Source organism: Lagenorhynchus albirostris, chromosome 10 (genome assembly GCF_949774975.1).
Source record: "Lagenorhynchus albirostris chromosome 10, mLagAlb1.1, whole genome shotgun sequence".
NCBI lineage: Eukaryota > Metazoa > Chordata > Mammalia > Artiodactyla > Delphinidae > Lagenorhynchus > Lagenorhynchus albirostris.
The window spans coordinates 85,089,014-85,116,668 of NC_083104.1; the positions used below are offsets into that span (position 1 = coordinate 85,089,014).

At 44.3% G+C, this 27,655-nt stretch overlaps 1 protein-coding gene and 1 long non-coding RNA gene across 5 annotated transcripts in view; one reads left to right on the forward strand and one right to left on the reverse strand.

The window, feature by feature from the left end:
- The first annotated feature begins 1,294 nt into the window (after nt 1-1,294).
- LOC132527663 (uncharacterized) lies at nt 1,295-26,005 on the forward strand. The gene is made up of 5 exons (XR_009543041.1): nt 1,295-1,453; nt 5,458-5,537; nt 9,735-9,876; nt 22,994-23,141; nt 25,774-26,005. It is a non-coding gene; the product is annotated as an uncharacterized LOC132527663 (long non-coding RNA).
- The window catches only part of ALDH5A1 (aldehyde dehydrogenase 5 family member A1), a 31,314-nt gene continuing 5,652 nt past the window's right edge, over nt 1,994-27,655 (reverse strand). Inside the window, exons 2-12 of one of the 4 annotated variants that reach the window (XR_009543040.1) lie at nt 26,906-26,989; nt 24,543-24,713; nt 23,004-23,120; nt 21,262-21,405; nt 17,042-17,185; nt 15,098-15,256; nt 10,881-11,050; nt 8,156-8,214; nt 6,668-6,848; nt 4,591-4,677; nt 1,994-2,204 (exon numbers count right to left, since the gene is read on the reverse strand). Coding sequence is in view for 3 of the 4 variants with exons in the window: in XM_060163578.1 (XP_060019561.1) it covers nt 6,643-6,848; nt 8,156-8,214; nt 10,881-11,050; nt 15,098-15,256; nt 17,042-17,185; nt 21,262-21,405; nt 23,004-23,120; nt 24,543-24,713; nt 26,906-26,989 (1,254 nt within the window). In the remaining variant the exon portion in view is untranslated. Of the gene's footprint in view, nt 2,205-3,088; nt 6,849-8,155; nt 8,215-10,880; nt 11,051-15,097; nt 15,257-17,041; nt 17,186-21,261; nt 21,406-23,003; nt 23,121-24,542; nt 24,714-26,905; nt 26,990-27,655 lie in introns of those variants that run through there. The other 3 variants (XM_060163579.1, XM_060163580.1, XM_060163578.1) reach the window with 3 other exon arrangements.

The window sequence follows — 27,655 nt, forward strand, 5'->3', positions numbered from 1 at the left end:
TGCTTAAACTACATCCCCTAATCTAGTTTCCATCATTCGTGTGACTCTTGCATGGAAAAACTGGTGAAATTGGTATAAGGATCGTATGAACGGTATGTATTTCCTGATTTTGATATTGTGTTAGTTACGTAAGATGTTAAGCTCTGGGGGAAGCTAGGTGAAGGGTACACAGGAATCTATTACTTTTGCCACTTCCTGTGAACTTATAATTACTGTATCTGCAGATGCAGAACCGCGGATCCGAAGGCCCGACTGTACAGTGCTATTTTACATCAGGGACTTGAGCATGGGTGGATTTTGGGATCCATGGGGGTACTGGAACCAATCTCCCACGGGTACTGAGGGACGACTGTATTTAAAAATAAAAAGTCAAAAGATTTTGAGGGGAAACATACAGATTCATGATTAATTGCGAAACACTAGAAGCGTTTCCATTAGTCGGGAACAAGTTTTTTAAAAAGGCAAAACCATCATTTCTCCTACTAAGTGGTCCATAGAGCCTCCCTTTTTGAGATGAGCTTAGCAAACAGCCAGGCTTCCTTTATTTGAAGCCTACATGGTGAGAGTTACTACCTCTCTTCCTTTATTTGAAGCCTACATGGTGAGAGTTACTACTCTTCTCCTGAAGATGAGCCCAGAGTTTCAGTGCTGAGTCTTACCACAACAGGAAAAAGCACATAGCCTTATATAATCTGACAGAACATCTGAAAACACATCCTTGTCCACTAAACCACCGGGACAGTGGTGTTGCCTGTGGTCTAAATGGTGGCGACTCCTTCCTGGTTAGCTGATAAAATGGATGGATTATAGGTAAATTTACAGACCACCAATTTCCAAATCCATTTCCACTCATTTATAAATAGCGCACAAATAGAATATCCCTGTAGCCTTTCAACACTCAGACCATGCAGGACCTGTTCTTTTTCCAGACAGGTTTCCCACACTTGATAAATGAAAACCACACTAATTTGCTTTTTAAATTTGTTGCAAGCTAAATCAGAGATAAAGCAGCTGTAACAGGTGAAAATTTCCTGTTAGAAATAGTAGGAAGATGAAAATACACTTGCTTCTAAGCAGACGCCTAGGCCAAGCATTGAACAAACCCACAAATTGAGAGTATAAAAAATGAACAGAAACTTCAAGTAAATAGAGTCGGGCGACCAGAAGGGGGAGCTCTCACACCCTGTGATGATAGTAAAGCCCAACAGGAAGAAGGAAGACTTCTCTTCCCTGGTAAGGACTCAGCCAATGAAAAGTCATGAAGTTTTTCACTATAAGCCTGCCAACTTCCCTTTCCTCCCGATAAAAGTGTTCTTCTTCCCTTGCTGGGCAGGGGCTTGCAAGCGGCTCGCTATGGATGCAGGCACTGTGTTGCAATTCTCTGCCGATACCAAATAAACCCGTCTTTGCTGGAGAAATATCTGGGAGTCTGTTTGTTTCAGGTCAACAAGAGGTAAGTGGATCGTTTCTCCTGGTAACAAAGTAATTTTAAAAATCAAAAGCAGGTTAAGAGAAATGCATGCAATAAATGGAATGACAAAGGGAGATGTGTATTCTTTCTTCCAGAGAAAACCTTACCTTTGTTCAAGGCCTACTGCTACAATTTGGATTCAATGAGGCCACGTGAAATTTCTTAGAATATAAATGAACAGTGGATGAAAATATAAGATATGCTGTTTAAATAATTAACAGTGATTATATCTGAAAGGTAGGGTTTCAGAAATGTCTTCCTCATACATTTCTGTATCCAAAAACCCAACCTTTGAAAAAAGTACATAATGGATAACAGTGGCACACGTAGAGGAGTGAAGCTGGTGTATTTGAGAAAGCTGGAGGCTCCTCCTTTCTTAGGCAACCACACCTGCAAACCAGGTAAATTCTCAATTTACTTCAGCAAACATTTAATGAGCGCGAATCATACAACAGGGCTGTTACCAAGTCTAAGCTTGTACTGCTCACTGCACAACAGGCCAATAATCAAGAGACTAGGAATAACGACTTTATTCGGAAAGCCAGCAAATGGAGAAGAACATGCCCCAAAGAACCATCTTGCCTGAGTTAGAATGCAGGTTTCTTTTATACTAAAAGGGGAGGGAGTAAAGTCAAACATTTCCTGGTTCGGGTGGGCCTCTGTAGGGGATATGTTAATTTCTTCCTCCTTGCAGTCATTCACAGGCGGGCCTGGTCAGGATGTTTCCTGTGAGCTAAACAAAGGTATTTTAGCTTAATGCTCATTACCTGGGAAGCAGGGTTCCCAGAGATGGGCCGTTATGTGTGGTTGAAGCTTATAGGCAACATCCCTTTAGTGATTAACTTGTAATAGAATGTAAAATGTTCTTCCCTGTTACAGGCCGTCCTGTAGGAAGGTGCTAGGGTACCAAATTTCACAGGCAGGTTCCCTGCCCAAGAGATTCACACACTAGTCAAGGGGGCACCATTTATACATGTAGGAGAGGAAAAATAATTTTCCCTCTACCTTTCTGAGTTCTTGCCTGAGACCACTGCAATGAAAGATTAACAAGAGAAAGACAAACAGAAGTTTATTAACATGTATATCTCATGTAAACATGGGACACACTCAGGGAGAAATGAGTAACTCGAAGAGGTGGCTTAAAACTTCAGCTGACAGAGCATTTCAACAAAGAACAATAAATCTCTGGAGAAATGACAGGACAGAGGAAAGCAGCTGTAGGCTTTCAAGGGCGGAGATAAAAGCTAATTAGTAAAATTTGTTATTTAGATTCCAGGCTGACTGGGCCTGAAGTTGTCTCTGGGAATTAACCTTTGTCCTTCCCTCCTGATGCAGGGAGGGGAGTAACTTTATAAATCTGTATCCTGCTTTTAGGCAAATGGAGGGGGAAGGGAAGAGAGAGGGCTTTTCTTGTATCTGCTTCTTAATTGCCTTCAGCTCACAAAAAACCTGTGCCAAAGTGGCATCTTTTGGGCTGGCATGTCCTGAACTCCTACAGTCATATTTTGGGGTGGCATACATATCCAAACTGGTCTAATAATCTCCAAAGTAAACTCAAATGATGAACTGGCAAGAAAAAAACCCACAAACCAGAAACCTTGACATAAAAAGAGGAAATTCTGTTAATTCAACCTTTATTAGTTACACACGCACAACTCTGCTGACAAGACATTGACACACACATACAATTATCAAAAACTGGAAAAATGAATTGTGCATGTTTAAAAAACAAAATATTTCCACACTTCCAACTACACTTATTCCCAAGTTTTATCCCATAAAATACAGCACAAAAAAAATCACAGCATAAATGTCATTCAGGTAAAATGCTATCTACCATAGCTGCTCGCGAACAGTTAAAACCCTGGGCTCCAGCCTTCCGAGAAGGCAGTCATGTGGCACAGTTTAAAGTTAATGATACAAGTTTACAATAAAATAGAGTTATTTGCATTGTGCTTCTGATCTTTACTTTCACTGAGTCTTTACATAAAAATAAAGGTAGATGAACCAGCGCTTGACATAAAATTGTATTTAAAAGCTACTCAAATGGATAAAGATAATAGGTACAGAGGAGCTTTTTAAATGAGAATCCCTGCATAGCTGGGGAAAGTAAATTGAGAAGTGTTTTTTTTCAAGGCCAATAGACTCCCATTCTCTGGGTAACTTCATATGAGTTATGTGATAATTGCTGGGAAGTTCTTGGTGAGAATTCACTGGAGCAAGGCCCAGAAAAGTATTTTTTACACAGTAGGTGTTCAATAAAATGATATAATGCCTCATAAACGGGGGAAGGTCAATATCTCCCTCTGGGTTTAGATCAGGGGTTGGCAAATTATTTCTGTAAAAAGCCAAAGAGTAAATACTTTAGGCTTTGTGGGCAATACTGTCTGTGCTGCAGATACTCAGCTTTGCCAAGAAAGTAGCCATAGATCATATGGTAAATGAATGGATGTGGCTGGGTTCCAATAAAATTTTATTTCTGGACACTGAAATCTGAATTTCACAAAATTTTCACGTGTCATGAAATACCATTCTTTTGATTTTTTTTCCCCAAGCACTCCTTTGGGAATATAAAAACCATACTTAGCTCTGGGTTGTACAAAAGCAGACGGCAGGCCAGATTTGGGCTGTGAGCCAACCCCTGGTTTAATGGTCCTTTTCTATTTCATATTATAACATACATTAAAAAAAAATCCATCACATATGGTTACCTTATTGAAAAACAGCCCCCAAAATGTTCATTTAAAAATACTTCTCTGTTTTCCCCACAACCCAGAACAATTTTACTAACAGTAAGCTACTTCCTTTTCAAATTATTTTAATTCCAGAATTAATCAAAGATATTGGAATGAGTGTCTGGCCCTCAATTTATGTACCTGGTGAGCCAGATATACTAGAAAACTCAAAATTGCCACCCAGCCAAGACATTCACTGATTTACAAAGTTACAAATGTATTTGAATGTATTCCTCCAAACATTTCAAGCACCAGTATTCCAGACTTCTAAAAACGAGTGTTAGAGCATTTTTATTGTTAATAGCAACCAGATGGACACACCTAAATATTAAGTAATTAGGGTGTTACATAAAACAACCCTAAAACTAAAAAGTAGAAACTCACTGTCAATATGATGCGTACGTGATTCTGGACAGGGTCTGAGCGATGCATGTTACCAGGAGGTGGATTTCAGCTCATTCCTTATTGGGCCTTAGGGGAGATGGCAGATGTAACCCAGGGCAAACACAAGGCAGCTCCAAGACTAGCCATGGTACTTTTCTTTTTCTTTTTTTTTCCGGTACGCGGGCCTCTCACTGCCGCGGACTCTCCCGTTGCGGAGCACAGGCTCCGGACGCGCAAGCTCGGCGGCCATGGCCCACGGGCCCAGCCGCTCCGCGGCACGCGGGATCCTCCCGGACCAGGCACGAACCCGCGTCCCCTGCATCGGCAGGCGGACTCCCAACCACTGCGCCACCAGGGAAGCCCTAGCCATGGTACTTTTGTGCACAGGGACATCTCAGACCTTTAGCTATTCAGCTCCCCATGGCTCAGTGAGGGACGCTACATCCCAGCTGGGTCCAGGAGTGACTGCCTCTAGCACTACTTTCATTCATGTTTTCCTTCTGCTCCCCAAAATATCCACAGAATGTCAGTGGAGTGTGCACACAGAGAGAGTGGAAAAGGAGGTGCTTCATCCTTGTCTATTCCACCAGGAACAGCTTTTATTCCTTTTCCTTGTATATCAGGACAAACGGAGACATGATACAGAAAAGCCTAGTGTGTTTTTAATCAGAGTTTTCAGAGTGACAGGAAACAGTGGTCATAGGGTTTTTTTGTTTTTGTTTTTGTTTTAAATGATGAACTATAAAAACTCTTATTGGATAAAAGGTGCCTGAAGGGCAAAACCTCATGCCTCTTCCAATTGGCAATTATGGAAATCCTTTTTCCTTTTGGGATTATTGTCGTGAAAGTGCTTTTGCTCTTTTGCAGGTGAAGGAGCAGCGCTTCATGAGAACAGAAACAGCAGGCTGCAGGTGACGAGCCCTCACTCAGGCTCAGGTGCTGGGCAGGTGGGTACCAACCTCCGCTCACCTTGGCAAAGCCACTGCCGGACACCCAAGCGGGGCTGGGACGTGCTGCTCATAATAATGACGACTCCTGCACTTACACTGAATTTTTACTTTTTGGCAAACACTTTCACTTTCTCTGAGGCTCACAATAGCCCATGGAGCTAAATAAGGCATGTATAGAATCTCCACTCTCCTGAGGGATGCGGGTGCAGCGGGGGGCGGGGAGGGGTTGAATGTCACATCCACGGGGACAAAGCCAGGCCAGGCCATTACTCGTGGGCCATCCATCCCACCAAGCTGCTGTGCTTTATGCTTAGGCTTATTTCCTAACGGAAACAACATGACATGGAAAACAGCACAGAAAGGAAGAAACCTTTAAGCAGTTAATTTAGGACAATGGAGACTTCAATTTAAAAAATGGTCGAAAAAGGGAGAGGGGTTCCTTCACGTCTCAAAGAAGCACAGGCAATTCCGTGCTATTTCTGAAGTCTTAAAAAATGAGTGGTTCAGCCTCTGCAGCAACACCCCGGAATACCCAGCAAGTGTCTTTAGTGCGCCCAGGCAGTGATCCAGCCGTGACCGTGGGGCTGTGGGGGCCGGCTGGCCTCACGCTGCACTTTGCTCTGAGGCAGATGGGGTCGTGGTGGAGTCCAGGGCTTCATTCTATAAACCCTACGCTGGTTCTCGGGGAGTCTGCGGCCTCAGGCGCATGGCATGTATTGGTCCCTAGTCAGGTAGGGGGAGGGGTAGGATTTGCATCTGTTCAAGATTACGAGGATTGGATGAGCTTTAAAAAAATTCCTAATTCAGGGCTTCCCTGGTGGCGCAGTGGTTGGGAGTCCGCCTGCTGATGCAGGGGACACAGGTTCGTGCCCCGGTCCAGGGGGATCCCACGTGCCACGGAGCGGCTGGGCCCGTGAGCCACGGCCGCTGAGCCTGCGCGTCTGGAGCCTGTGCTCCGCAACGGGAGAGGCCACAGCAGTGAGAGGCCCGAAAAAAAAATTCCTAATTCAGATACCCTATGGGCTTATTTAAAATAATGGATGGCATGTCCCCATACATGTGGCGAAGCTTCCTTTCTTATTTTTTAAAGAACTAAGGAATCCTATAAGCCTCCAAAGCACACGTACTTGAGCTCCAGGTACTCGTCAATGCCATACTTGGAGCCCTCTCGCCCAAGGCCAGACTGCTTCACCCCACCGAAAGGGCACTCCACGGAGGAGATCAAGCCTTCGTTAACGCCAACCATGCCGACTTCTAGCCGCTCCGCCACCCTCCAGATCTGGGCTGGGTCTTGAGAGTAAAAATAACCTGTCATGGGGATAAAGGACATGGATGTAGAATAGTCATTAAAGCCAGTGGTCCCCAACCTTTCTGGCACCGGGGACTGGTTTCATGGAAGACAGTTTCTCCATGGATAGCAGGGGGAGACGGTTCAGGCAGTAATGCGAGCGGTGGCAGGTGACGGGAACCGGCAGATGAAGCTTCCCTCGCTCGCCCACCGCTCACCACCTGCTGTGTGGCCCGGTTCCTAATGGGCCGCGGACCGGTACCGGTCTGCAGCCCTGGGGGTTGGGGACCCCTGATTAAAGACATCATGTCCACAGCTGCGGATGCCATGGGTGACCATCTGCCTAGTCATGCGGGCCTGGAACCCTCCCTGCTCCCATGTGGAGCCCCGAATTGGTCCTGTGCACATCTTCATCTCAAAACCTTTGGAAATCATCTTTCTGCTTCTATTCCACTCTCGCTAGAGCTCTCACCGTCTCCTATCAGGACTGTAACAATAATGAACGCAGCTCCTGTGGCCTCCTGTTCAGTGCATCCTGCACACGTCAGTTAGGTTATCCACATGATATATATATATATATATATATATTTTTTTTTTTTTGCGGTACGCGGGCCTCTCACTGTTGTGGCCTCTCCCGTTGCGGAGCACAGGCTCCTGACGCGCAGGCTCAGCGGCCATGGCTCACGGGCCCAGCCTCTCCACGGCACGTGGGATCTTCCCGGACCGGGGCTCGAACCCGTGTCCCCTGCATCGACAGGCGGACTCTTAACCAGTGCGCCACCAGGGAAGCCCTTATTGAGTGCATTTATGCACATATAATTTTGTCAGGGTCATAGGGTACATTCTGTGGCCACCTTGTCCACGTCCAAACTGAAAGAACGGCAGCTACTCTGTGAGGCTCCCTCTGCCTGTGCTGCCTTCGCTTCCTTCATGGCCCCTGATGCTCTCTGTGAGGTCGGGTGCTATCTCTTTTGTTCAGACTTCCAGGAGCCACGCAAAATGGGAGGAAAACCCCTTGGAATTTCCAGGCATCGAGCCTCTGGGAACATGGGAGTTACAGGGTGCGTGTGACTCTCCCCCTGAAACACGGCACTGCTTCTTCTCCCACGACCACACCCAGCTCCAAGCAGGGAGCCCCCATCCTGCATCCGGGAACAAGGCAAAAGAACACGGACTTGCACAGGCCCACCCCCGCCCCTGGGAAAGCAGTGAAACACATGCTCCAATGAAGTTGCCTTCTCAAAACCCAGGGTGACGTTTAAAAGGCCACCCTGGCGTCAGCTGGAGAAGTGATTATGACAGCTACCGAGCAAGGACGGACGCCTACCTGCCAGCCCGACGTCGGCCACGTTAGCGATCGCCACCGCCTCCTCCTCTGTATCAAACCTGCCAAAGTCAAGATGGGTCATCAGCAAAATCCCTAAGGGGAGAGTAAGGAAAACCAGCTGATTTCCACCTGATTTGTTTCCCAAATAAGGGCGAGGGGTTAATCAGAGCTTTGCAGAGGGTACAGAGGAAAACACCGTCACTCGCTGCAGCCGTGCAGAGTTCAAGGCTAGTGAGCTCGGATCAACACCAGTTCATCTCCTCTAGGAGATTGGGAGACACACAGGGAACTGCGGAGTATTCAGAATGTCAAACAAAACGCCTTAAGAAAAGGATTACGGCTCTTGCTACCTACTAAGAAGAATAATATGTACCGATCGGACTTCCCTGGTGGCCCAGTGGTTGGCACTCCACGCTTTCACTGCTGTGGCCCCCGGTTCAATCCCTGGTTGGGGAACTGGGATCCCGCAAGCCACAAGGCAAGGCCGAAAAAAAAAAAAGAAAAGAAACGTACCGATCATAACAACTACTTTAGAAGCAGCCATAATGTAGGAGAAGGAAAACATGCAGAGGCCACTGGGTCCCAGGGCTCTAGTGTCGGCCCCACCACTTATGCTCTGAACAGTGTGACAGTGCTGGGGGTCCGTTCTCCTTGGAAATGAGACTGCTAGCGTGGAAGCCTTATGCAGTCTCTTCCAGCTTTATCATCGTTATTTCTGGAACAACATTTCAGAGGCCTTTTTCTGTTGCCCCAGAACTGTAACTGGGGGCAAAACATTGTCCGCATCCCGGATCCTCAATTCAGAGGTCCAGCAGCAGTGGCAGCCGGCCAGCCAGCCCTCTGAAGGCACCGGGCAGAGCTGGCGGACCCCAGTCAATGCAAGAGGACGACTGGGAGAGAAGAGAGCGCTCTGGGGGAGGGCAAGTCAAGGAGGGTGACCCCAAGAGAATTATTTCCTCCAAGGATGACCAGCTGTGTCTCCCAGGGCTTGGCTCTCCACCTGTAGAGAGCAAGCCATTCTATCCGCCAGAGAACAGAAAACAGGGCATCACCCATGTCCTCACTGGCCACCTGTGCCTCGAAAATGCAGTCATCGGGACTTCCCTGGTGGCACAGTGGATAAGACTCTGAGCTCCCAATGCAGGGGGCCCGGGTTCGAGCCCTGGTCAGGGAACAAGATCCCATATGCATGCCGCAACTAAGGAGCCCGCCTGCTGCAACTAAGGAGCCCATGTGCCGCAACTAAGGAGCCCTGGAGCCACTAAGACCCAGTGCAACCAAATAAATAAATAAAAAGAAAATGCAGTCATCACATCATCAGTTGTGACATCCTTGAGGATTTTCACCTTTCTTTGCTAATGTGGGTGGTGCTCCCACCGCCCTGTGTCCCAGAAGAAGTGTGAGACTAGAGACCCCTAGTAACAACTGTGTCCCCCTCCCTGACCTAATGCTTTATTTACACAACAACACCCATAATGATATCAGGCAATGTGCTAAGCGCTTTACGTACATTATGTCATTTAAACCTTAAAACTGTCCTGTGAGGCAGGTACTAGTTTTTATTCCTTTTCCCATCAAGGACCCTGAGGCTCAGAGAAGTTAACTTGTTCAAGGGGACACAGGTATGAAGTAGCAAAGCCTGAATCTACACCCAACTCAACTCCAGAGCCTGCATTCCTAACCACTGCATCCTTTTGGAAAATGTCAAGTTCATACTCCAGGTAAAAAAAATTTTATTAAAACAAAGAAGATGAAAGTTCTCCAAGTGGTTCATTTCCCTAATGTCAGATTAATCTATAATTTTAAATTTAATTTAATTTATTTATTTATTTATTTTTGCGGTACGTGGGCCTCTCACCGTTGTGGCCTCTCCCATTGTGGAGCACAGGCTCCGGATGCACAGGCTCAGTGGCCATGGCTCACGGGCCCAGCCACTCCGCGGCATGTGGGATCTTCCCGGTCTGGGGCACGAACCCACGTCTCCTGCATTGGCAGGCGGACTCCCAACCACTGCGCCACCAGGGAAACCCTAATCTATAAATTTCGTTAGCAATAGAAGAGAGAGAAATATTTGGAGAAATAATGACCAAGAACTTCCCAGGACTAAACAAACACTTTAGACATTAAAGAAAGACATTGGACCTCTGACTGAAAAAGCTCACGGTGTACCATACCCAAGCTACCACGGTAAAATTTAAGAACGTCCGAGGCCGTGAGGAATTTTAAAAGTCTCTAAAGAGAAAAGGCATATCCCTCCACAGGAGTAAGAACCAGGTATCAGCTTTCTCAGTGACAACCCTGGAGCTAAGTAGACCAAGGTGTGACATCTTCAAAGTGTTGAAGCTAGAATTTTATGCAGGTAAATTATTATTTACTTGTGACTGTGAGATAAAAGGTCACATAAGAGCACACAGTCCATTGCCCACAGACACCCTTGAAAGAACTCTTAAAGTATATACTTCATTACAAAGAAAAATGAGTTCAGTAGAAAGCAAGAGAGCAAAGTAGAGAATTTGGTAAATTTTGTGGTCTAAAGAGGCAATAATAGAAACAAAATTTTTTAAATGTTACATTGAACTTAGTGCTTCCACTGATACAACCCTGCTCTCTACTTCAGCCCGTCCCCCACCCAGGCCTCAAACGACACACGAACTGGATTTCTCTCCGGGTTTCCTTTTCCTTTCCTATCCTTTCTCCTGTCTTCCGACCCGCTGGATGACCTTACTTGATAACGGGTGCCACGGGCCCAAACGTCTCTTCCTGAGAGCAGAGCATGTCTCGGGTGACGTTGCTGAGCAGGGTGGGCTCGAAGAAATTTTTTCCAACTTGATGTCGCTTCCCGCCTGTCACAACGGTGGCCCCTTTGGAAATGGCATCACTCACATGTTTCTCTACCTGTGTGAAGAGTAAAAGAAGAGCCCTTGGGAAAGGTGGTCGAGGATACTTGGGAAACGTTTAAACTGCAGAAAACTGTAACTGGGTTTCTTTCTTTTTCAAAAAAACTGTAACTGGGTTTCTTTCTTTTCCAAATAGGTTAATGTACCCTGCTCCCTTCTGGGTAGAAAGAACCAAATGCACAGAGGTACAGAGGCAAGAGGGCACATGGTGTGTACCATGCTGTCTCCTCCCACCTCTGTGATTTTCTCGCTGTTTGCTCTTACAGTTTGTCTAACGGTCTAATACACATATGCCCATGTCTTTGCAGGCCTGATGCTCAGCTGTCTTCCTGGGATTTGTTCTCATCTCCTTCCTGGGTTAGTTCCAGGCTCTTGGATCCCATGTTGTTCTCCTCCCTGGATTTCACTTTCATTTTGTTCTAATACATTCTCCTCGAGTAGTTGTTTCAAAAAAGGTGCACTGAAAATGGTTTACCTTCAGAGTTTTCTGACACTGTATGTCTGGTGTTTTACCTTGCATTGGTTGGTGACGGAATTTGGACCCAAAGTAATTTTCCTTCAGAACGTTGAGTGCAGGTTCGATCCCTGATCAGGGAACTTAGATCCCACATGCCAGCAGCGTAGCCAAAAAAAAAAAAAAAGTCCTCACTCCTTTGTGGGTTTGTGGTAGCTTTTCCCGCCTCTGGAAGCTTCTTGAATATTCTGGTATGTTCCTGACATTCTAAAATTTTAATGAAACATATCTGGGTTTTTCTTTTTATTATTCTACTTGGCAATTGACGAAGTCTTTCAATTTTGAAGAATTGTTATTTTCCCCGAGCTCTGAGAAGTTTTCCTCTAGTATTTGATAATCCTATTTCTTCCATCTCAAGTCTTTCTTTCTAGAGTTCCTATTACTAAAATGGATACACCCCTCACGTCAGATCGATTTCTTTGTGCATTCCTGCCATACTTTTGCTTTAAATTCTAAGAGCTCTCCTTGATTTTGTCTTCCATCTTCATTACTGAGTTTTAAAAAGATTTTGACCACCATGTTTTCAATTTCTAAAAACATTCTTTCTAGGAGTTCCCTGGTTGCCTAGTGGTTAGGATTCCAGGCCTTCACTGCTGTGGCCAGGGTTCAGTCCCTGGTCAGAGAACTGAGATCCCACAAGCTGCGCGGCACAGCCAAATAAATAAATAAAAACGTTCTTTCTTGTTCTCATTGCTTCATTTTCATAGAACCTACTTCTGTTTTATAGATGTACTATCTTCTCAGAACTCTTGGAGAATACTATTAGATTCCTAGAAAAAATCCTGTCTGTTCACAGAGTCACCTACTTTCTTGAGGGCCAGCTGTTCTGTTTGCTCTTCTTGACCCTCCTCTGATGTGCTGTGGGTTTTCCTCTAGGGCTGTCATGAGTCTTGGTTGTTCATCTTTCTAATGAAGGATGGAGTTGGTTAATTTCAACGGGTGACATGGGTGACCTCTGCTGTTAACAGTCTCTTCCCCGAACGAGAGGGACAACGCCAAGCTTGGGTTTATCTCACTCGGCAGGCTTCACTTTAGGGGTGGCCCCACCCGAGCAAAGGGCAAAGGTAGGGGAGCTCCTCTCTGGCGTGCCTACCCTCACTCTTCACGCCGTACTCCTCGTAGGCTGGCTGCTCTATTTCTTCAGAGGCATTTTCCTGCCCAGAGCAAATTGCCTCTGTTACGTTGTATGTGTTGGTGGTGGGTGGAGGGAAATGACCCAGAAAACTGTGCAGAAGTAGAACCAATCAGCACTATTTCTCCCCTCCTCCCATTGCTACCCTCTACCCCAGCCATTTCTAGAAAAGCTCCATCGTAGAAATGACACCCATTTCCTCTGCAGGCTTCCCCTGGGCCTGCCTCATTCTGCTTTGACTTTTCTGTTAACACGACCCCTGCTGCCTTCCAGAAGTTCATCACAATCCGTGGTCCACTGGAGTCTCCCCCTGCCTCCCATTCTCAGCGGAATATGCTGTAGGATTTCAGAAGAGATAAATAGAGGCTTGGGCACAGTCTGCCGTCGAGATTCACCCTTTTGAGATCCTCACCCCTTCTAATGCTCTCATAGTTCACTGTCCGCAACAAATCCCCATTAGCTTCCTTTCTATGATTTATAGCTCTAAAAATACCTCTATTTAGCATACTTAACAAGGCCCCATTCTATTTGACCTCAAATAGAATATGCTCTGTCCTCCTCTTGTCACATTAAAAGTGATGTGCACTCTTTTCCCCAGGTATTTACCCTGTGACTGTATGTACACTAAAGCCAGCACAATGGATTGTTTTCAGACAAGATGTTTTCTACTAAACTCTCAGAGGGAAACAAACAAAAACAAAAACAAACCCTTCAACTGTAGTTGCTTGAGGTCCTAGGAAACGGCGTCCTCTAGAGAGCAATGTCTATACAATCACTTTGGCAAGAATAACAACAAAATCTCCAGACAGGTTTCCCAGTCCGCAAACTAGCAATAACTGGGGCACTAAATGCCTAGGCCCTACTCCAGACAAATTCACCCCCAATCTCCTCAAGTAGGACCGAGGCATCTGTAGTTGTTAAAGGTGCTGGGTGGGTTAAGAACCACCCCTCTGGGACTTGAACCATAGCTGGTACAGAGCCACATTTTCTTTGCTGGCTGAGTGCCCAGGGTCCAAAGCCATCTCAGAAATGCAGGTGGTACCCATGTAAACTTTAATGTATATTCTTTATGTAGAGGTAGAGAATCCCAAGGCAATAACTGGAAATGTTATCAGAGCTCTGTAAAACCCCAGTGCTTCCTTGGTGTCTACTGGGGAAGGCACCAGATAAGATATTCAGCCAGCCAGACTGCCCACTGGGTCAGGGCAGCCATGGCGGGGCTTGGTCCTCAGGCCCTCAGGAGGCCAACGAACAGCGAATGGGCTGTGCTTCCCACCTGGGTGCTGACCTGGCTCTAACTTGATTTTGGTTCCTCAGGTGACCCAGGAGGCTCTCTGTGCCCCCTTTTTTCCCCCACACACAACCTCCAGCCTCCATTTTCTACTAAAATCCTATTGAAATCCTTTCTACCAAGTAAGGACTTATCTGGGGAGCATACCGGATGTTTGATATTATACGAAACCTCCTTGTAAGCCACTCTGAAGAGGACTATTTTTTTAAAACAGTAGAACAAGAGGAGAAAACTCACCTCGCTAGCAGTCAAGATTGCGACATTATTTGAACAAACAAATCCTTGCTTAAGGAGTTTCCCTTTCTTGCCATCTCTAAATCTTTTTTTATTTATTTATTTATTTTTGGCTGTGTTGGGTCTTCGTTGCTGTGCGAGGGCTTTCTCCAGTCGCGGCGAGCGGGGGCTACTCTTCATCGCGGTGCGCGGGCCTCTCACTGTCGCAGCCTCTCCCGTTGTGGAGCACAGGCTCCAGACGCGCAGGCTTAGTAGTTGTGGCTCACGGGCTTAGTTGCTCCGCGGCATGTGGGATCTTCCCAGACCAGGGCTCGAACCCATGTCCCCTGCATCGGCAGGTGGATTCTTAACCACTGCGCCACCAGGGAAGCCCCCATCTCTAAATCTTAACCATGATTTCTGTGGCTCTACATCTCCTGCCAGGGTGTTTTCGCCAAGGATTCTTCTGCAAGGGCATTTTGTTTTCAGTGCCAGCCAGCAGTTCAGCTGAAACACAAACGATCTCAAAAACAAAGCCTTTTTCCTTTCCTTTCCTTTTAGGTGTTCCAGAAATTAAAGAACTTTGTATTTCAGGATCTTAATTCCTGAGGCAGCAGGAGATAGAATTAGCACCACTGTAAAAGGAAATTTAGGGAGGGCGGTAGGAGAACAGAAGTGACAGATCTCATGGGGACTCAGTGAAATGATGGAGCTGGAAAAGCTTATAACCACGTGGTGCCACTCAGTTTATACAAATTGGCAGAAACTCAGTTGTTTTCCCGATTTCTCCATTGTTTCCAAAACCGCCTTGCCGGCCACCTTACCAGAGTGGTTTTGCCAGTTAAGCTTCTGATACTGAAACCATGACGTTGAACAGATGATAAAACGAACTTACCTTTTCTACAGCTTTCTCATTAATTAACGGGCCTTGAGTAGTTCTCTCCTCAAATCCATTACCCACGTGCAGGTTTGTTTTCATTGCCTCGGCAAATTTTTTCACAAAGGAATCATGGATACCCCTTTGCACCAAGAAACGGTTTGAGCAAACACAAGTCTAGACAAAAAGAAACAAACTCACACTGACAGTTTGTTGGAAGCTATTGACCCAACCAATAATCGTGTGACTGCTGCTACCTCTGAATGTGAATGCACTTTCCCAGGTGATTCCCGTCCTGTGTTCTACCTGCTGTGTTCCTCCCCACGTGGGCTTGGCCCTAAAGACAAATGTGCTGAGTGCATGGACTTCTCCAAGCCCCTCTACACCCGCCACATCTCTGTGGTTAAATAGGTAAGCGAGGATAAATATCTGTGCACAAAAAACCAAAAAGCCACCTAACCCAAGTTTTTTCGAATGGCTCTTATTGGAAAGAATAAAACCAACACAAGAAACTGTAACTCCCTGAGACAGTGATGCTGCAGTGACAGCAGAGCTAGAAGGAAAGGGATTCAAAGGCTAACTTACATCCACTAGCTTATTAAGCCTTTCAAATGCTTGGCGGAGTCCAAGATTTGGAAAATGGATGCAAGACCATTCTTCCGTGTCAGCCTAAATTATTGAAAAGCCTTTGCTTATTATTTTTTCTAATTAGACCTAATATTTAAAAATGATGTAATATAAACACATTACAGGAAATGTAGTTACCCTTGATACATTTTCTTGGCTTTTTCTTTTTTTTTTTTTTGGCTTTTTTCTTATTGTGTATTTTTCTAATAGAAACAAGCCTATAGATAATTTTGTATCCTATCCATTTTTATTGGCTTAAAGCAATACACCCCAAAGTTGTAGCTTTGTAAGTGTAACTCTGAAGGTTACACACCTTGCCATTTTGTGTTTCTAAAAGGAAACATACCTGTTTCTGAAACAACCAAGCTTATTAGGTTATGTGAAAGGAGAAAAATTAATTACCAAAGGCCAAAACAAGGATGAAAGCTATTTAATATGGAATATTGTACAACATTTCACCTTTTTTTCCCCCAGATAACCTTTCAGGAGTTGTCATTCCATTTCTGGAATGCATTTAAAACTGTTTAGTGATGGTACTCCAAGACAAAGTGCTTAAGAATATTGTATAAGAAGCCAGGATCCTGGCAACAGCTTGGATAGAAGTTGGGAGACCGGGCCCTAGGTTCCCAGTCCCAGATCCTGAACCCAAGGATGTATGACTTCAAGTCAATTAGTCTTTCTAGAGTTTCGTGTCTTCAGCTGTAAAATGCAAGGTTTGTGTCAGATACCTGGGAAGTTCCCTGCTAGATCTGATGCTCCAGGATTCCCTACAAGGGGTGAGCTCAGGCCACCACTCTCCCAAGGACAACCCGGACCCGCCTTGGGCCACTGTAGTGTGTGCAGCCCTGTAGTGGGTGCCTGTCATGCCCTCTCCATCTCGGGAAGAATGAGATCCAGGCAGCAGGGTTTTGAGTTTTTAAAGGCTCCACCTCAACATTTTCCTCCCTTCTTTTCCTTAAGACTGTGGGCCTCAGACCCTAGGTGTTCAGGCTATTTTGTGTCTGAGGAGATGTTTAAACCTGTTCAGCAGAGAAAAGCCCAGTGAGGTAAAACTATGAAAATAACCAGATTCAAAGAGGAGATGAACGATGAGATGAGAGAACGATTTGATTAAAAGGCATCTGCTCTTCAGGAAATGCCTTGAAGCCAGGGATACTACCTTATTTCTCTTTGGACCCTCTGAGCCTAGCAGAGTCCCAGGCAAAGAGGGGGCACTTACAAAACACCTGATGAAAGAGGGCGTGGACAAAGAATGAGGGGAGTGTCGTCCTAGGAGGTGAGGAAGGGGGTAGGATCTGTAAAACACACGACCCAGAAAAATGCCCTGGGACTCACCTGTCCAGAGTTCCTAAATTTAGATGCCATGGCCCCGGCGACAGCCTGGTCAACATTGGCACTGTCAAACACGATGAATGGGGCGTGGCCGCCCAGCTCCATGGACACCCTTTTCACAGAGTTTGCTGCATGATGCAACAGGACCTGGGAGCAGATGAGAGGATGCTGTGAGCACCGAATCAACTACATGGTCCCGTAAGCCTTTGTTTCAAAAACTTGCCCAGTAGTGGAAAAAGCCAGGTGCACAGTCGTGTATACGAGATGACAGTTTGCATAAGAAAAGGGGAAAATAAGAATCTATATGTATTCATATTTGCTTGTATTTGGTAAAGAAACACAAGGAAGATAAAAACTAAAAATTATTTATAAAAGGGAGGAAATCAGGGATAGGGGTGAGGGTGAAACTTCTGAATATAACCATGTTTATACTGTCTCGGTTTTTGAACCATGTCAATGTATGACCTATTAAAAATTATGATAAATTTGTTATGATAAACATAAAAAATTATGATAAAAATTATGATAAAATTATCGTATTATAGAGATATGCTAATAAAATCACCCATAACCCCACAACCAATAGCTTACCACTGATAAAATCTTAAGGTATATCCGTCCAGAATTTGGCTACACACACCAGGGACGTGTGCCTTTTTTTTTTTTTTAAAGAAAACAGGATGGTAGAGTTACACAGCTTTATAACCTGCTTTATCTTCCCAGTTAGTCATATATCTGGAACATCATAACATGCTCACAACACTTTAAACACACCCATATCAGCATGTGTTTCGTGTTTCTAGAACATCCTTTAGCTGCTTGCCTAGTATTCCACTGCAGAGCTATTCATTCATTTATTTATTCAGCCCCCATCTGTTGGAAATTTAAGTTGCTTCCAATTCCTTGCTATTAAAACAACACTGCAGTTATTCCCTCAGTATAAATAAGTAGAAGTAGAATCACTATAACAACAACAAAAAGAAGTATAATCACTAGCTCAATGCACAACTGTAAGGCTTTTTTTTTTTTTGCGGTACGCGGGCCACTCGCTGTTGTGGCCTCTCCCGTTGCGGAGCACAGGCTCAAGGACGCGCAGGCTCAGCGGCCATGGCTCACGGGCCCAGCCGCTCCGCAGCATGTGGGATCGTCCCGGACCGGGGCATGAACCCGTGTCTCCTGCATCGGCAGGCGGACTCTCGACCACTGAGCCACCAGGGAAGCCCCTGTAAGGCTTTTTGATACATACAACTATTAGGCTTTAAATATCCAGGAAGAGATTCTTACGGCCTAGGAAAGCTGCCCAGGGATGTTTGCTTTATTACACGATAGTAGGTCTTTATCCAACCACAGCTATGAGAACGGTGGACCCACTTGGATGGTTCAAGTGCAACGAACAGTGGTCACAAGCCCAAGGTCACTCCAGGACTGGTCCCTGTGATACACAGCTGTGGGTTTTATGATAGGTTTCTTAGTCAAAAATTCAGAAAAGCTGGAAAATTGCTTCAGTGCTGGTACTTCTCTATATGCCCAGATGTTAAGATTCCAGCAATGAACTAGTAAAAACGGTCTTCTCAATGAAATGTTACTATTCAACAAAGTAGTATGAGTTTTAAGATTAAACTTCTTTTTTTAAAATTTATTTTATTGATGTATAGTTGATTTACAATGTTGTTAGTTTCTGCTGTACAGCAAAGTGATCCAGTTATATATACATATTTATGTGTATGTGTGTGTATATACTTTTTCATATTCTTTTCCATCATGGTTTATCACAGGATACTGAATAGTTCCCTGTGCTATGCAGGAGGACCTTATTGTTTATCCAGTCTATATATAATAGTTTGCATCTGCTAATCCCAAACTCCCACTCCATCCCTCCCTCAGCCCCCCTCCCCCTTGGCAACCACAAGTCTGTTCTCTATGTCTGTGGGTCTGTTTCTGTTTCATAGATAAGTTCATCTTTTAGATTCCACGTATAAGCAATATCATATGGTATTTGTCTTTATCTTTCTGACTTCACTTAGTATGATGATCTCTAGGTCCAACCATATTGCTGCAAATGGCATTATTTCATTCTTTTTTATGACTGAGTAGTATTCCACCGTATGTACATACCACACCTTCTTTATCCGTTTATCTGTTGATGGACATTTAGGTTACTTCCATGTCTTGGCTACTATAAATAGTGCTGCTATGGACATAGGGGTGCATGTTACCTTTTCGAATTATAGTTTTGTCTGGATATACGCCCAGGAGTGAGATTGTTGGATCATATGGCAACTCTATTGGATCATAGTTTTTTGAGGAACCTCCATACTGTTCTCCATAGTGGCTGCACCAGTTTACACTCCTACCAACAGTGTAGGAGGGTTCCCTTTCCTCCATACCCTCTCCAGCATTTATTTGTAGACTTTTTAATGATGGGCATTCTGACCGGTGTGAGTAAACCTATTTCTTTATTTTCTTTTGAATTTTTAAGAACCGCTCTCTGCCAGGCCATTGATTTTTCTGACTCTGCTCGCTCTTGGGTCGCTTGCCTCCACCTGTGTCCTCTGACTGCGTCTTCTTGCTACTCAGTGCGCATGATGAGGGCTTGAACCTGCCTCTGACCTTCATGACCCCTGTGGCACTGCCTGCAGTCCTGCTACGTCTTAAGGAATCCTTTCTGCTCCAGTTCCCCCTGCTGACCTTCTCAGGATCTCAGCTTTCAAAGCCCTAGAAAGGGAACGTGAGTGCCCAGCTCATCTCTCTATGGCCAGGTCACTCATCCTAGGTCACTGGCCAGCCTATGAATCTGTTTTCCTCGGGTCAAATGACCACTCATGGTTGAATTCTCTGTGGGGGAACAGATGAGGTATCATGTGCTATAAAGCATGGCTGCTGTCCCCGCAGCAGGCCCCGGGAGGGGTGGTGCCCCTGGAAGGAGTGAGGGCAGGGCAGCATCTCCAGAACAGGCTGACGGAATGGGGTTCAGTAGAGGCAAGATTCTACGTTGCAAGATCAGGAGCTCAGCCACTGATCCTCTGCAAAGACCAGCTCAGAAGAGGCCCCTGGCTATTCCTTTATCAGTGATTCCTATCACTCTTCCCTTTAAACCACTTGAAGTGAATCACTGTCCTGCGTAAATAATTTAAGTGGCACAGTTGGGCTTGGCAGGAACATGGTCGACATTTTCCTTCGGGGTCTATCCAATGGGGATAGTTCACTGAGCAAAGCGAGGTTGAGTAATGAGTGGCTGGCCTTTGTCCAGCATCTGAGAATTTCTCTGGCTTCAGTGGCAAAGGTTTACCACCCTTTTTCCCAGGCCTCTCTCTTTTGCTCTAACTATTGATATCTTGAAACCCTCTGAGAGTAAGTTTGCTCTGCAAGATCCATTGATCAGGGTGGTTGCAGTTTATGGATCTAAAAATTCCTGCTTCTGGAATGAATGGCAGGCTTCCCAAGTGTGCGTTTATGGCATGACAAATGTGGTTATGGTTGGGAGCTACTAAAATTGCTTTATTCTCTCCTGTTTCTCATGGTGTCAAAAAATGACCAGTTTCACCAAAACTTTCAGATTAGATTTATATTATTTTTATGTGGTATATGTTTATGTTCGTCTCTAGCATGAGTGTGTGTGTGTATATATAAATACCAGCAGAAAAAAGTATACTATCTGGAGAGAAACACCATAAATAAGAACTTTTGTTCTCCTCTGCTTTTTTTCTCTTTTGAACATTTAAAAGGATAAGTAAAAATGCACTCACAGGCACACAAATGAAGTTTTCGGGAAAGAACTTTTCAACATATGGGGGGGGGGAAACGAAAAAAAAAAAAAGACCTTTCTATTTCTGTAAGCACCTTTATACTAAACACAATTTTTGTTCAATTCTAAGACATCCATTTCTTTAATTCTAGATTATGAAAGAAACATGCATTCCAGAGTTATGGGAATTCCAAAGTTATGGACAACTTTCAGCTACTTCACATGCAACAAATAATGGGAACCTTGTCTACCCCTAAACTTGCAGTTTTGTCAAATAGAAACCTAGGTCATGTCACAATAAGGAACAGCATCCAGATATCTCCGGAAAATGACTGGACGTTATGTTATGGGACAGAGCTTTTAACACTCTGCCAGAAATCTTCCTACAAATGGTGATCGAGATGAAATAGTATTTTGATACTCTATAAAGACAAGCTATTAGAATGCCATTTGGTTTTTTGAGACTTGAGTCACATACCTTTCCGGTGGCTGTTGAACCAGTAAAGGAAATTTTAGACACTAGGGGATCCGTGCAAAGTGCTTCCCCTACTTCCTTGGCCTTCTTTTGAGAGCAGGGAATAACGTTGTATACACCCGGAGGAATTCCAGCCTGGTCTGCAAGCTGTAAAGAGAAACAGCAAACGTGGCAGCAAATGATCAAACTGGAAAAACAGAAAAGAGAAATAAATAGATGTTTTAATCTAAAAAGTAATGCCAAAAAAAAAAAACTAGGCTGACTTTAGGGACAGAATATATTTGGAACTGAACTAAGATTCTTAATAGTGCTAATGTGATATTAATATGAATGTGTTGTTGGAAGTTTCTGTATGAATTTAAGCACTATTTTATTGTGTGAGTGTGTGTGTGTGTGTGTGTGTGAGAATACATATATGTATATTTTCTAGCCCTGACACTAAAAGGCCTAGAAACAATGACCAACTAGTAGCAATGACCATCCCTAGTGCCCCAAATGTAGTCTTAAAATATAATTTCCTACCAGAAGAAATAAGGGCTTTCTGCAAAAATGGTTAATCCCAGGTCTGAAGCAAGAAATATATATAATAAGTCTAAAATATCTTGTCATACTAGCAAGGAAGGTCTCAAAAACTAAGAGTTATGTTAAAAGATAAAAGAGCCAACTCGAAGAGGCTGCCATTGGCCAAAAATGGGGGCAATCTGAGCTTCATCAAGGATAATAACCACAGCAAACTGAAACTCATCAAATACGTTAAAATCTACTAGCACATAATGCTACTAACAGACTAATTGGGAGCCTTAGGCAGATGACAGGAATAGATGCATTAATTTGGAAAACTGTAAATAAAAAGAAAGAATCAAACATATTGTCTTTCCTATGGGAATTTACCATGGGGTAACCACACAGGAGATGATGGGTAGCTTTGATTTATAGAAGTGGTCTGGTGAATAAATGAAAGAAAGAGGAAAGAATTCAAATATCACCATTTTTGCACTCCTAATGAATTAACAGACTGAGTGGCATTGCACAGCAATGGCTGCAAATATGAAAACGGAGACACCCAGACATTACTCGCCTCCTGACAAAAGGACACAAAATGGGATCGAACCCAAGTCTGAGGAAGCGTCTGGATGCAGCTGCCAATCTGTGGAAAGTGCAGCAGACAGAGGAACCCAGTGCATGGTATGCCATCTGCAAAGCCCAGACTATGGGGAACTCTACCAGTCAAACGTCTCGCTTCTTCAAAAGATAAATTGTAAGGGACAGAAAAGGATGAAGGGGAATGTGTAGAACAGGAGAAACTCATCAAACATTCCCAATTTTAAAAAAGTGAAGGCCACTGCAGGAAGCCTGAATTTTACCCTGAGAGACATGAGAAGCTATTAGAGGGTTTTAAACAGAAGAACAAGATATGACACAGATTGAGCTGGAGAAGGGAACAGTAAATAAGAGGTCCCTGAATCTGAGAAATGCCCATATTTTAGTCACATTACTATGACTTAATAAAAATGATGGCTAGATATCATTTTTAGGGTAGCCTAAACAATACATTGCCTACAGATGACAGAAAACTCCCCCATCTGTTATTTTTTCTGAAAAGAACATCATCTGGGTTAAAATAATGGCTAGTGAATTAAAACACAACACCATCAAACAGGAGACGCAGGCAAAGAAGGTTTTGAAAGTCTTTCCTTCTGTCCCAGATAACATCCTTTTTTTGGACTCTGTGCAGAGAGGCTCACCGCGGCCAAGGCCAGCGCAGAGAAGGGCGTGTCCTCGGCAGGTTTCACCACTACCGTGCAGCCTGCTGCCAGGGCGGCCCCCACCTTCCTCGTGATCATGGCGCTGGGGAAGTTCCACTGGATCAGAAGAGAAAGGAGGTAAGTGAGAGGAAGGACTGCCCCCTGGTCCAAAGGCAGGCAGGTTGGGAAGTCAGCCAGCAAATTCCAGTGCACAACTGCCTGGCAGAGCTGTTCTTGCACAGGTGAGCTCTCAGAACACCTGGTACCTGCTGACTGCAGGGACTGGGGAGACAAAGGCTCATAGAGACAGGAAACATCTTCAGAGTTTAAAACACTACAAAATCATCTACACCGGGGACAGCCAACTTTCTCTGTAAGGGGCCGAGTAGTAAAAATTTTAGGCGTTGTGGGATGTCCAGTTTCTGTCACGAGGACTCAAGACCACAGACAATACAGTACGTATATGAATAGGCGTGGCTCTGTCCCAATAAAACTTTATTTACAAACACAGACAGCAGGCTGGATTTGGCCTGAGGGCCATAGTTTGCTGACCCTGCGGGGGGAAAATATTAGCAAAGGTGATTTTGAAAATGGTAGACGATATATTACTTTCCTCTCTCTATATATATTTATAGATAGCTCTCTGTACACATCTGTGTATCTATAGTAACAATGTTTTATTGCAGCAAAAACTCATATAGTGCTTATTCTGTCCCAGGCACTGTTCTAAGCACTTTTAAACTATAATTAATTAAATCCTCATCACAACCCAATGAGGTTGGTATTTTTCTCCTCATTTGCAGGTTTGGACAAAGTGAGACAGAGCAGTTAAGTAATTTGCTCAAGGTCACACAGCTAGTGGAGAGTCGGCTCTGAGTCAAACCTGGTCAGTCTAGGCAGTGAGGGGGGCAGTTCTCTGTAACTATGGTGAGCAGGGAAAGATAAGCAGTCTTGAGACCAGCTGGCAGACACTGTAGAGAAGTTAATATGGGATCTAGAAGGTGGACCCAAGAAAGGCAGTTCATGTAGAGAAAGCTGGGTGCCCCACAAGTATACTGCAGCCCTATCCAGGCAGACACCGTATCTTTTTTTTTAGCCTTTTTACTTTCAGAACCTGGCCCAGTGCCTGCTGGTAGATACATAAATACTTTGCTGTTGATGATAACCATAAATTAAGCATAAAATTTTCTCAAAACTATAGCACATTTAAAAATTGTCAAATCTTAAGTCTTTTTAAAAACTGATAAATACCAAAGATCTTTTTAGATGTACTAGGCAATGCCAAGAAGAAGCCTTTATGCTAAGTCAGAGGAGCCCCTGGGTCCTCCAGTGGGTCAGTCCCCTTCTGCAGGCATTAGAAGTGCCCCCCGGCCACCACCACACCTCTCACACCTATCGCAGAGGACCAGGAAACACACCTCCACATGCAGCAATGGCATCAGGAAGCCAAGAACAGGTGACAGAGCTAACAGGATGAGCACACCTGCTCAAACCCCACTCAACCTCCTCCCCTAGGAGCTTGCAGATCCTGCCACATACTGGGGTGATGACTGCGGCCACACCGAGGGGCTGCTTGAGGACCAGGGCCCGTTTTTCTTTTGCTGGGGTGTAGATAATGTCTCCGTAAACGCGGCGGGCTTCCTCTGAAAACCACTCCAGGAAATTTGCAGAATAGAGAATTTCTCCCTGTGCCTCCTTTAGTGGCTTTCCCTAAATTAAATCAGAAAAGGTGACACTCATTACCTTCTAATAACGAAAGCATGATTCTGAATTTCTAAATTCTTCAAGGATGCAAGCAGAGCAGGAAAGTCTCCCGTTACAAAACCCACAGGGTAGTTGAGAAATTTCTAATGAGAAATGGAATATTTCCTGCCACATCAGTAAACAAAGAATGTCACAGTCATCAGCGATTTGCAGCCCTCCAATGTGAGCCCTGAGTGAACTCAGGATGTGAAAACACAGGATACTGGCCCCAGAGAGCTGAGGTGCATATCAAGGGAATGATTTCAGTGAGCCCAGAATCTTGCATCTTCCCATACAAAGAAAAGCGCTAAATTCCTTATCTTGGGATCTGGTTTTCTTTACAATAATCTTTTGACATTCAGACTACCTGCTCTTCGTTGCAAAACTTCTGTATAACCTGGCTCTGCACTTCACCTCCTCAGAGCAGTTCTCTCAGGGTTACTTGAGATGCTGCCTCCCGGGCTTGAGGTCCTAAAAATTCCCACCGAATAAAACAAAACTCTCAACTTTTAGGCTGTGAATATATTTTAAGTCAACACTAACCTCAGTGTGAGTCTTAGAAAGCAGAATCACAAATGGTGATGGAAGGAAGCCTGCCAGGCTGATAGGAATTGAGTAGGATAATCAAATAGCTTAGAAACCCCATTAGGGGACTGTAGATAGAGAGGGGACTTTAGGAGATCACAGTAAGGTTAATGATCACTCAAGAAAGTAATGGGAAAATCCTGAAACAATGTGGGCTTGCTTGACTCATAGAGCCGAACAAGTCGCTTAGCATCACAGCCAGATTGGCTTGCTTAACAAAATCAAGCTAACTTGATTAGCAACAAAATCATACAACAGAAGCATGAGACATGCCCCAATACAATAAAACAATGGTGGCATGAGACTTACAACCTGTCGGTGGTGTCATCAAGTTAATGACCCCCAGCACATGCTCTGTGCACACAAAAAAATCACTTATGGAAAGGACATTTCAAAGTGAAAGACCCTCATTGTAGTGAGACCTGAAATAATTTTTCCAAAGTGCCATGACAGTCCTGGCCTGACCATGTAGGGACAAAAAACCCAAAGTGGAGGCGGAAACGTGATAACTACTCAAGAAAGACAAAGAAGGTCTTCCCCCCTCCCCTCTCTTCCTTTGATTACAAAAATGTAACCCACTAAGTACTTGGGGCAGCGCACTGCTTGCCTGCCCGCTTGTAGGCCTCGCAAGCAACCTATTCTAATAAATCACTTTAAAAAAAAAATAAATTTATATATTTATTTATGGTTGCATTGGGTCTTTGCTGCTGCACACCGGCTTTCTCTAGTTGAGGCGAGCAGGGGCTACTCTTTGTTGCGGTGCATGGGCTTCTCATTGCGGTGGCTTCTGTTGCAGAGCACGGGCTCTAGGCGCACGGGCTTCAGTAGTTGTGGCACGTGGGCTCAGTAGTTGTGGTTCATGGGCTCTAGAGTGCAGGCTCAGTAGTTGTGGCACACGGGGTTAGTTGCTTCGTGGCACGTGGGATCTTCCCGGACCAGGGCTCGAACCCGTGTCCCCTGCATTGGCAGGCGGATTCTTAACCACTGCGCCACCAGGGAAGTCCTAAATCACTTCTTATCTATCACTTTGCCTCTCGTTGAATTGTTGTTTCTGCACTGAGACATAAAGGACCAGGCTTCTTGGAGGCCCCCGAAATGACACCTAACAGTTTTCAAGACCGCCCTGAGCCACAATCGTCATTTGCATTCTCAATATGTTTACAATTAGGAGGAGGCACCTAGAACTGCCTCTTCAATTTTTTTTCCTTCTAACATCTTCTAAATGTTGTGAACGGTGGAGAGTAATTTATTAGAGCAACCAAAAAACTGGTACCTTTGAAAATGTACAAAAACAACATGAAAAATCAGTCAAAGCAATCCCATGCTAAAAACCTGGAATGGTGGAAAAGCAGTATTCACGCAGTCCCACTCAAAATCTATTTCTTGCATATTATTAAATAGGCGTGCCTGACTTAATTTTGTGCCCAAAATAAGAATTAGCTGATATCTGATCGTTAGGCAAGGAATTCACGTTTTCTATAGCTACAGCACTGAAGTTAGAGGCTTCCCCATGCTTCAGTTTAAGAACTCCTGGACAATTTCTTCAGGTAGTTAAGTTAGCGTCCTGAACTTACACTTTCAGCTGTGATTATCTTGGCAAGGTCATCCTTATTTTGTATCATTAAGTCGTACCATTTCCGAAGTAAAGAACTCCTCTCCTGAAAAAGAATTAAAAAATAGTAAAATGCCAAGTGTAAGAGAGACTATTAAATAATCTTCAGTTTCCTAAAATATTTGCTGTGTGGTCTCATTCTTGGGGAGACATACATTGACCTTTTTTTTTAAATTGAGGTATAATTGACACACATTATATTTGTTTCAGGTGTACAGATCTTTCTTTGATAAGTGATAACAAAGATCCAATTTTCAAGTTGCATCTAACAAGGTGTGCGGAGTCATAAATTGTAAGAGAGAAAAAAGTTCTGTGGAACAGCTGTTACTATTTATGGTAAATATGAATAACTTTCACCACACTAAGGTATAGTTCCTTACTTTAAAAAAAAGGTATGTTTAATTGCAGTGAAATACACTAAAATTTGCCATCTTAATCATTTTTAAGTGTGCAGTTCAGTGGCATTAAGCACATTCACAGTATTGTGCAACAGTCACCACCATCCATCTCCCAGAATGCTTTTCGTCTTGCAGAACGGAGACTCTGTACCTGTTAAACAATAACTCTCCACTCCCCGCAGCCTCTGACAAGCACGATTCTACTTTCTGTCTCTGTGAACTGGACTGCTCTAGGTACCTTATATAGGTAGAGTCATACAGCCTTTGTCCCGTGACAGGCTTATTTCACTCAACACAATATCCTCAAGTATAGT